At 43.5% G+C, this 9,908-nt stretch overlaps 2 protein-coding genes across 4 annotated transcripts; both read right to left on the reverse strand.

The window, feature by feature from the left end:
- Positions 1 to 911: 911 nt before the first annotated feature.
- Positions 912 to 2,752, reverse strand: LOC130498627 (uncharacterized). Of its 3 annotated transcripts, XR_008937532.1 has the most exons (3): positions 1,855 to 2,752; positions 1,198 to 1,289; positions 1,004 to 1,052 (listed from the first exon to the last, which is right to left on the reverse strand). XR_008937532.1 is itself a non-coding variant. In XM_056992138.1 (2 exons), the coding sequence occupies exons 1-2, from the start codon at positions 2,471 to 2,473 to the stop codon at positions 1,048 to 1,050; spliced, it is 624 nt and encodes a 207-aa protein (XP_056848118.1). In that variant the 5' UTR covers positions 2,474 to 2,752; the 3' UTR covers positions 912 to 1,047. The 3 variants fall into 3 exon arrangements, 2 of the variants coding, with proteins under 2 accessions (XP_056848118.1, XP_056848116.1); XM_056992138.1 differs by lacking the exon at positions 1,198 to 1,289 and having other exon boundaries at positions 912 to 1,052; XM_056992136.1 differs by having other exon boundaries at positions 999 to 1,052; positions 1,198 to 2,752.
- Positions 2,753 to 2,905: 153 nt separating this feature from the next.
- Positions 2,906 to 9,204, reverse strand: LOC108861537 (uncharacterized). The gene is made up of 4 exons (XM_056992135.1): positions 8,538 to 9,204; positions 8,376 to 8,444; positions 4,615 to 5,718; positions 2,906 to 4,528 (listed from the first exon to the last, which is right to left on the reverse strand). The coding sequence occupies exons 1-4, from the start codon at positions 8,691 to 8,693 to the stop codon at positions 4,349 to 4,351; spliced, it is 1,509 nt and encodes a 502-aa protein (XP_056848115.1). The 5' UTR covers positions 8,694 to 9,204; the 3' UTR covers positions 2,906 to 4,348.
- Between the last annotated feature and the right edge of the window lie 704 nt (positions 9,205 to 9,908).

A 9,908-nucleotide genomic window follows, 5' to 3' on the forward strand; every position in this document is an offset into this window, starting at 1 on the left:
AAAGGATTTGTCCTCAAATCCATTTTACCTGAATCAAAAAAGAATGAATCAGACAAAAAGAATTTAAAAAACAAGTAAAATTCAATGAAAAATAAACTTGGAGAGAAACTTCCTTGGAGTTTTGAACTTGCTCTCCTCAAGTATTTCCAGTTCCATGTTCCAATAACACAAGTGTTTGGTCGTCGTCCTCTGCTTGCTTCCATCTTTGGTTCAGTGCTGATTGCTCCAACAGTTTCAGTTCCTGTGACAAAGAAACAAGACTACTCGGCTGTACCGGTTCAAGATGGTTAACTTCATCACAAACCCGTTTATTTTCAAGCACAATATCAGAATAAGAAGAAGAAAGTAAACACTTAGCTTCCAAGATGTTTCTGAGAAAGGTTTGGGTTATACCTGACTGTGTAGATTGATCTCCTGGTCGCCAAGATCTGGTTTGAAGTTGATTGGATCGGCTAGCTTCCCATTGAAGCAAGTGTAGAATAGGTTTGGCCGGTTTTAGAGAATGGATCATAACTTCATGATTCCGTGGCCATTTTTCCTAATATTGAGCTTTCTGGAAAGAGGAGAGATTCATCTTGAATCCTATGATCGGCTTTGGCTCAGGCCGCTTCTTCACATGGCTTGAATCTGCTTCAAAAGCTGGGTACTCGCAGATAGATGGACTGGTAAACCGCCTGTTTGAAAATTTCATAACTCCTCCCCCCGTGAAGCTTTTCAAGTGATTCCAAGCCTCAGTGAAACCTTGGGGAGTTGGCTTTCCAGGAAAATTGGAGTCAAGACGAAAGACCTTCTGGACGCCGAGATATTTGCTTTGGACTGAACCTGTGTCGCTGGCATCTCCAAGGTAGCCAGTTTGAGTGGATGTATCAATGCATCTCCAAATTTCAGGCTGACGAGAATGGTCAATGCTTTCTCTTCTCTGAGGCTGAACCTGTTTATCCTGGACACTCAAAACAAACATTAAAATACCAGGATCATATGTGCAAGACATGTACCTGTGTAAATCAGAAATCAAGCTATATTTTCCAAGAACAAGTTGCACACATTTCAGCCTGTCAAGATGCACATCAAAGTAAACATTACAGACCAGAATGGTGTCAAGGCTCGTGATTTCATAGTTCCTAAAGAATAATTTCACAACATGCACAAGTTTCTCAGATTTAGAACACAAAAGATCAAGCTCAAACTGAGACTTACTTTTCCAAGGCTCAATATGTTTTTCAAAGAAGGTGTTGCAAATCAGAATGCTTTCAAGGCATGAAACACCATAGAACATATTCAAGACGAGCCTAGGTTGATCATATTCAGAACACAAAAACATTAGATCAAGATCAGATTCGAAATAAGAAGGGGCAGGTTTCAAATCAGAATCACAACAAGAATCGGTTTCAGTTCTAAGTGATTTCTGTTCTAGCAAAGTCTTAACCATAAATTCGTCCAAGGCACAAGGGAATGCAAACAAATCACCAGTGATCAGTCCATGATTAGAGAAACTCAGATCAAACCAATTATTCTTGAAACAAACAAAGGAATCACAAAGTTTTCGGAAACAAAAATCTGGTTGTTGCAAAACAAGCTCAAATGATTTTTCAAGATGATCAAAACATTTGTGATGTTTCAGAAACTGATCAAAACTCAAAACAAGACCAGAAGAGATGTCATTGTCATTTAGAAAACATTTTTGATCAAAGAGTTTATCAGGTTCAAGTTTCTCAAAAGAATGAATCATGTTATCAAAAATAGAATTTGAAACACAAAATTCTTTCACATTGTCTAGACCAAAACTTTTGACATTATGAGAACTGATTCCAACAAACAATTCAGGCAGAGAATAAATCAAATCAAGTTTCTCACAGTGCTCTTGAATGTCAGTGGATAAAATGGGAGGAGTTGTGCCGGGATCAAAGCAAAGATGACTGTCCATGTTGATGCTTGGTGCTTCCTCATCAAAGACTGGACCAAGATCGTCTTCCTCATCAAATATGGAACCTAGATCATCATCCAAAGGTGTCCTTGTGCCAGGAAGTCGTCCATGATGTGGTTGGTTGAATGGCTCTTCCTCAAAATCATGTGAACTAAGAATAAGACTGCTCGGAAGCTCCGGCTCAAAACATGTTAGTTTACTATCAAGCATTAACTCAGATTCAGGAGTAGGAAAATCACAAGTATCCTCACAATTCATCAGACTTTCAGTTGGCTCATCATCATATTCATCAAAAATTGGTAATGAATCTGAAAAATCTTTTAGATCTTCAAAGCTGCATTCAGATTTACCTTTGGGCTTTTCACTGATGAATATGGATGGCTCAGCTATAGGTGCATGTGTGGATGAGCTCTTCTTTTGGCTCTTGCTGTCGCCATCAGGGAACTCTCTTTCTCCAAAATCGTCATTGGATCGGTTGGTCCGCCTAGGGCGTTCTCTCCTTGCTGCGGGTTTAGGACGAGTCTGTTGGACACCTTGAATTTCGTCCATCTGATGGATCTGTTATAGACCTGCATGTATAAGGTTAGCAACAGAATCATTGATCTTCCTCATCTGCAAGTTAGATAAACCAACAAAAGAATTTCCTGGTCGGCTCCTTTCATCCTTACTAGTCATGGTTCCTGAAAATTCTTAAACACAAAACGTTAGATAAAAATCTCACACACTCGAGTGTTTGATCCTCACCCACACACGTGTTTCTCTCGGTTTAAAGTGTGCACTCAAAGTCTTATACTCAAAGTTCTAAGAAGAACAACTCTAGGAATCCCCAACGGGTAGATCCAAACAAACGAAGGTGTTTAAAGATAGAAAGATAAGAGATTTAGAGGGAATCCGCCTTAACCACCTCAAAGGCCGGATTTCTCTTCGGCCAGCAGGCTTTCTCTTCCACCACCACACCACAAAACAAATCAAACTTTGAAATTTCTTTTTTTTTTATAACTTTTTTTTTTTTTTTTTTTACAGCATAAACTTAGATCTTTTTTTTTTTTAACTATGGTGGGTAATGAGGGGCCCGGGTTCAAGGAAGGTAGAAGAAGAAGTGTTTAGAAGAATATGGAGAGATGAGAAGATGGAATGATAAAGAGTTACCGGAAGAGTGGCTCTGATACCACTTGATACACCCTAAATCTGATCACTCGACCGGTATGAAAGATATGAACTCCGAAGAGAACTGATGGATTGAATGACGACACAAAGGGTTGCGGAATGACCCAATGATACTGTCTGGGTGCTTGAATGTCGCCTGATATGACTCACAGGTCCGACAAGGAAGCAAACTCGATCAGTTGCCGGATATGACGCACCGGTCCAACTAGAAAGAGGCGTTTGTTTGGAGCTAACCACACCAAAGAAACTAAAAGTGTTCTTGACAAAGAACAAAGAGTAAAAACTCAAATAAAAGAAGAAATTTCGTTGATGTTATTGCAATGATCAAAGATTACATTTTATAGTACTTTGAGTCAAAGAGAAATAAAAGAAAGTGCAGAAAACAATGCATAGAAAACACAAATTTGACTAGATCTAGTCAAAGTGTGGAAAACAAGGAAGACTGGTCAATGCGCGGTCTCAGATGTTGACTAGTCAAGATTCAGAAAGATGTCCAGGTTCATGCTGGTCGTACACACCATGCTGGGAAGGATACGGATACACGCGGGACGATCCACACATGTCTGAATTCGCGAGAACTGAACATCAACTGAGTTATATATGGCATAACTCCCTCATCTGAACTCCGTTTGATCTGATTCTTCTTCGTGGAGTTCCATAATTGAATTGAGCACATTCTCCATGTGGTTTCAAGTGAAGAAACATCATGGTTTAGAAGATATGCTTCGAACAATGAACATATATCTGTGTTGCTTCTCGGGTGGTTTGATGGTCGATCCAGCTCAGAAGGTCGAACCAACTTACTCAGCTCGATGAGTGTTATTCCAGCTCAGCTCGTCCATGATAGTGTCAGTCCAGCTCACTTGAGTATTCAGCTTATCCAAGATTGCATAATCTGATGAGAAAACCTCGGCTAGGTCTAGCTGGTCGACAAGGTCACCACCTTGGGTCGTGTCCATGAACCAAACAGGACGGTGCTCGATTTTGGGTGCATCAACGAGTCTCCCAGTCCCGAATCCTCTGGAAACGAGCAGCCGCCTTTCCATGCATCGCGGCCATCACTCGGATCCGCTCGTGAGTAACCTCATAGCGACGCGATTCTCGGAGATGGTCCATCTTTTTGGAATGCTCCAAGGCAGCGGCGGCCTTCTCCTTCTCGAGGGTCTCCTTCTCGTTCGCCAACTTGGTTTTCTTCTTCTCGAGTGTCTTGACCAACTCCCGGGCTCGCTTCAGCTCCTTGTTCATGGATGCCTCCTTCTAGAAGAGCTCGTCCTTGATGGCCTCCTCCCGAATAACCACCCCGTTTTTCTTGCGCAACATGTCCTCTAAGGCGCGAGTCGCTTCATTGCTGTTGCGTCTCTGCCTATCGATCATGCCATAGGTCCTCTTCAACTCCTTGTCGTACTTACCGACGACTACGTTCCAATCCCCTTGGCTCTGCAACACATCAAACGAGAAGATTAAGTGAGACAACCAAATTAGAAGAAGACGAGGAACGGACACAACGCGAGATCCATCCTTACCCTGACCGAAGAGCCGGCGGCGACACAGTAGTCGTCTTGGAAGACAAGGTCCTTTACGAGCGGGAGATGATCGGAACTCCCTCGAACCTGGCGGACAAAGCGAGCGCACTCCTTGTTGCTACAAACAAGGGGAGTATCACGCTTGTAGATGAAGTCGACTTTATCTGGACAAAACCCCTGAAGGTTCTTCGGCATGACTCCCTTCTCCTGCGGAGCTCTCGGGGGCGATTTGCTCGATCCTCCTGCATCGTCGCGCGCTGCTGCCTTTTCAGGAGAAGTAGCAGCAGTCGGAAGTTCTGAGGTTCCTTGCTCCGCATCTGGCGCCGCCTCCTGCTCCGAGGATTCGCCGGTCCCCTTCTTCTTGCTCTTCTTCGACTTCTTCTTTTTGTTCGCCTTCGAAGAAGTCTCCTGGCCATCCTCTGCTTGGTCGCCACCAAGAGAAGGATCCGGAACAGCGTTGTCTTGGGAACCGCCACTCGGCTCCAAGGCTTGGAGTTCCCCTTCCTCCACGGAGGAAGATCGAACCTCGACGGGATCCTTTCGCGCCCGTTTCTTCTCCGGCCTGGCATCCCCGCCTGCGGAAGTCTCCTCAGACTGCTTCTCCTCGGAAGCTGCGGTCTCCTCTCTCTTCTTCTTCTTATTGCTCTTCTTCCTCACGAGCTGAGCCTCGAAATCTGACTCAGTAACGTTTGGATCCCCCAGATCGGGTAAGTCTGCATTAGCAGTTTGATCCGGCTCCCCGAACCCGAGCTGCTTCCCGACGTCCAAGCTCAAATCCGGCAACTCCCTCATGGTTCTTGCTCGGTTTATTTCCTTTTGTTTGTCCTTGTTGAACAAGTTAATCCTCTTTGACCTCTTAGTGATGATGGGAATCGTGTCCGAACGCCAAACCTCTGCAAGACGAAGTGGAAATGAGTTAGGATCCCCTAAAAAGGCCGAGTAAAAGAGAGGAAGGACAAAAAGACTTACGTTGTCTGATCCGACCAGTCGACTCACGGATCCTACTGAAGGAGAAGTTATCCCAATGATCTTGTTTCCGAGACGCAACCACCCGAGCACTCTCCAAAAACTCTTCCTCGTACTGCTCGGAATTCGAGTGAGGAACTGTAAAGACACAAAGGAACAAGGGTTAGATGCGCGGAACAATAAAGGATCAATCGACATTATATATCAATCTTGTCATTCCATAGAACACGATAGCCAGCTTTCAGCAGCTCCTCAAATGCCGCCCGATCGGACTTAACGTAAAAGTACGATTGCTGCCAGTTGTTTGTCTTGGAAGGGTATCCCGTCACCACGTTGTAGTTAGGGCGTATCTTCAGCGAGATCAAGCCCTATTTTATCTTCACCGATACCAGCTCTTCGAATGCTCGGACGTTGAGGGCTACACCGGCCTCCGCCCCGATGACCACCAGCGCGGCCGCTAGTCGCCAAGCTCCATTCAGGAACTGACTAAGTGCGGCTCCTCGGCGCATCGTGTAGGCAGTGACGAGTCGCGGAATCGGGAACCACAGCTTCGTGTCACCCTCTAAATACGCCTCGTACATGCACTGATATCCCTTCGGGGGAGACCAAGGCCTTTGGTCCTTCCTCGGAATTATGAACGTAACTCCGGTTGCCTTACGCTTCCACAAAAGCTTCGATACCGACTCAAAGGTGGACCAAGTTGGCTCGACGTTCGGCCAATCCTGCCCTTCAACTACCGAGGGCCGAATTCGTTCCGGGCCGAGCCTGCGCTGATCCTCAAAGATGCCATCCGGGTAGAAGCAGCTGGGAACCATCGATTCAGTAGTCGGGTCATGGCCATCATCGTCCCCGCGAGATGCGACCATCGATTCCGAGACGAGCACTCGCTCCTGCCGGCTCATGTTCTTCGTATCCATCATCGCCTCGCGTTGAGCCGCCTCCGCGCTATCGTCAGATCCACAGACTGTCTCTAAATCACTGTCGGAACCGACTGCGCTCACGGACATCTTCCCTTTTTGTTCCCGAGAGAGTCTCTTGCTCGTCGACATACCGAATAAACGATAAACAGAGAAAGCAGAGGAAAGAGAGAGAAAGAGTCTAGAGAGAGAGAGAGTACCTGAAGACTGAGGAAGAATGAGAAATCTCAAGTGAGATCTCTTATTTATAGGATTTGGACGCGCACTCCACGAGGCGTCATAATTAGCCCTAAACGGGCCTAAATGGGCCCCTAGACGGGCTCGCGCGTCGATCTCAAGCGCGACTTTTCGGCTTCCCGATCCAAAAACCTAGCAACGGTTCGGCTTCTCGATCGAAAACCGGTGACGGTTCACGTCACATCACAAACCGAATGCGATCGAGTCGTCGGTTCAAAAGGGATCACTTTTCGGTTCCGATTTCAACAATTTACGCCGAACAGCGATGGTTCGACTACTCGCGACGACGGATCAATCAATCGCCTCACCAAACGATTCCCGAGGGATCGCAAAAGTCAGCAATAAGCCTCCCGTTCTTCGAGGCATTAAAAAACTAGCTCGTTGCGATCTTTTACTCGACTCGACAACGAACTAGGGGGGACTTACTGTTGGGAATGGATTGTCACCATCCACAAGGTCCAGCGAACAGGCGGCCCATTTCAATTGATTGAGGCATGATCGGCTTGAAGCCGGCTCCCGACGAGCCGCGACTCGGCTCGTAACTACTTTAGCTAGAAGACGAGGAACCGAGGAGAGCGACCAAACGGATCGGGCCGAACAGTTGTTTGAATCAGGCCTGCAGGCCGAAAGGCGCACGAGAAAGGAGACGAATTAGGTTAAAAGCAACCGACTTAGGAGACTATATAAGGAGTTGAAGACAAGAAGAAAAAGGGCATCACCACTTTGACACACAGACTTGCGGCTAGATTAGGGTTTCCATTACTCTCTTTGTATCTCACCGCTCTCTTGTACTTCCGGCTAGAAGCTCTCCGAACATTGACTAGCCGGCTTTCTTACTCTTGTACTCTCGTTATTCCGACTCTAATAAAATGTCTCCGTTCGGTCCATTCTTGAATTCTTTTACTTTCTGTTGACCAAACTCACTTCAAACAAGCCTGTTTAAGTTAAACGATCTGTGTTTTATTCTGAGCATATAAGCCAAACAAAACTCCTTGTACAGACTCAATCTTAGAGAACATCGAGTCAGAGTATTCTCTTCTTCACACATTAAGCTGTTCCAAGATCTGTAACTGCATGTATAATAAGTAGATGAAAAGACCAGTCTTTTTTTATTGACCTAATCACACAAAAGATTTGGGTTTTCCTCTGTTCGGTGCATCACTGTGTTTTTTTTTACTCAGAGCATATGAGAAGATGCTAAGCAATAGATGAAGCATGTGAGAAATCTGAGATCTAGCAACTTCTGAAGCTAGTGGTTTTTCTTGGGCTAGATTCGTAGCGTGATCATTGTGAACGAAAGAAGAAAGCTTTGTTTTTTTTTCTTTTGTTTAAAATATAATTTTATTGTATTAATCAACTGGAACCTACACATTCTTCATAGGTTTTTGTACAGTTTATTCAGAATAAGTTGGCCACAAAAAAAAATGATTTGAGAAAAAGAGAAATTAGCAGAGCAGGGAAGGGATCTTCAAAACTAGACCCAATTTGAAAAGATTGACAATTATCTGAAGCTTCAACGTCAACTAAAATTAAACAATCTTTTCAATCATCATCATCTCTGCATATTATGCAAAAGCAAAGAGATTCATAACTTTTCAAAAACTACAAAAGGCTAATGCTTTTCAAAGATTATTATCATACCTTAGTTTCTTGTGGGACTTTATATGAATCAAGCGTCACATCAGTCAGATAAAACCCAGGATGCAAGCTCTGTAGCCATGGCAAAGCAAACAAAAAAAAAAGAAAAAGAAAAAGAAATCAACTTACAATCAAAGCAGATCAATCAAGAACTCCGAGACTTACATCGAGCTTCTTCTGAACGGTTCTTGGCCGCTTCTTTGGCCGGCGCGGTGGTCGGTGACCAAGAGCCACAATGAAATCCTCCTCGATCTCCTTCCTCGAAAGCTTCACCGGAGAAACCTTCTCAACGTCGGTCTTACGTTTTTCCTTAGATTCCATGCTCTTCTTTCATAAACATCGATTGTGTGATCTTATCCCTCACTGTCTTCAGATCCGACATGATCTTTACCCTGAACTCCTCGATCCCTTCTTCTTCCCGCCGGAACCGCTTCTCGAAGATTCCATCCTGGAGCACTTGAGATGACGCTGACTCCCCCACTTCAAGCTCGGGAGCGTGAAATTGTGGAGACTCTTCGGTCGCTCTGTTCTCGTCGTCGTCGGTGTCGCTGTCCACATCTCACCGCGTTATACCATTGATCGGTGCACTCTCGTCTTCTTTAAATCAATCAATCTCTTATCTCTAGACTTGAAGATTTACTCGCCGGAAACTTTTACCGGCTGTGGTTTTTTTTTTTTGTTTTTTGGTTTATTGTTAACGGTAAGGCCAAAGCTTTTTGTTATATATACGGCGTACGATGGGATGCCGAGAATTCAGAGTCTTGTTTTGGTAAACTCAATGGTTGATCGGAGGGTACTTTCGGAAATTAGGACAAATGCTTCTTCAGTTTAATGTCTCATCATGGTTTGTCTTTTGCGGGATACAAATTTGATATGGGTTTTATACCCTGTGCCTAGACGCTGTCCGGGGATTGACTGCAACGAATATGATAAAATTGACCCTCTAATTTCTGTCTAATTCAGCATAATTCTCGAATTGACCACCAAAGTTATTTTTTTCCGTTCGCTTAAAATTAAAACACATTTAATTGTTTTAATCATTGTTGATAGATTTTGTGTTATTATTCATTACTAAATAATTATAATTAGCTATCAAACCCAAAACAAACATATACATACTCCATTTAAAGATTTTTTCGTATCAAATACACCATTATCTAAATGTTCGAAAAATCAAAATGAGGCTGTTTAAAATTATATAAAAATTTTGTATAATTATGTTTAAAAACTTGTGTAATTATGTTTAAAATTAGGTAAATATATTATAATATATTAAATTATATTTAAAACTAAGCTCAGCATAGTCTCCGAATATTTTCTGATTTTTCGATAACTCACTAGATCCGGACTCGCCGCCCGACTAGCGTCTAGCGTGGTTTTGAACATAGGTTTTATATAACATAATTTTAAGAAGACAAATTATTACATAGATGTAGGCATGTAGCATACAAATAGCAAGTAAGATATTTTAAGAACATCTCAAATAGTGTGCAGAAAACAAAAATTTTGATTTAACCAAAGGAACGAATATGGGTT

The sequence above is a fragment of the Raphanus sativus genome, chromosome 8 (genome assembly GCF_000801105.2).
Source record: "Raphanus sativus cultivar WK10039 chromosome 8, ASM80110v3, whole genome shotgun sequence".
In the NCBI taxonomy this organism is placed as follows: Eukaryota; Viridiplantae; Streptophyta; class Magnoliopsida; order Brassicales; family Brassicaceae; genus Raphanus; species Raphanus sativus.

Coding starts and splice junctions, on each gene's coding strand:
- LOC130498627 (XM_056992136.1), bottom strand. CDS start 2,473: ATGGACGAAATTCAAGGTGTCCAACAGACTCGTCCTAAACCCGCAGCA.
- LOC108861537 (XM_056992135.1), bottom strand. CDS start 8,693: ATGGAATCTAAGGAAAAACGTAAGACCGACGTTGAGAAGGTTTCTCCG. Junction 8,445..8,537: donor CCGTTCAGAAGAAGCTCGAT/GTAAGTCTCGGA, acceptor CCATGGCTACAG/AGCTTGCATCCTGGGTTTTA. Junction 4,529..4,614: donor CCGCCGGCTCTTCGGTCAGG/GTAAGGATGGAT, acceptor GATGTGTTGCAG/AGCCAAGGGGATTGGAACGT.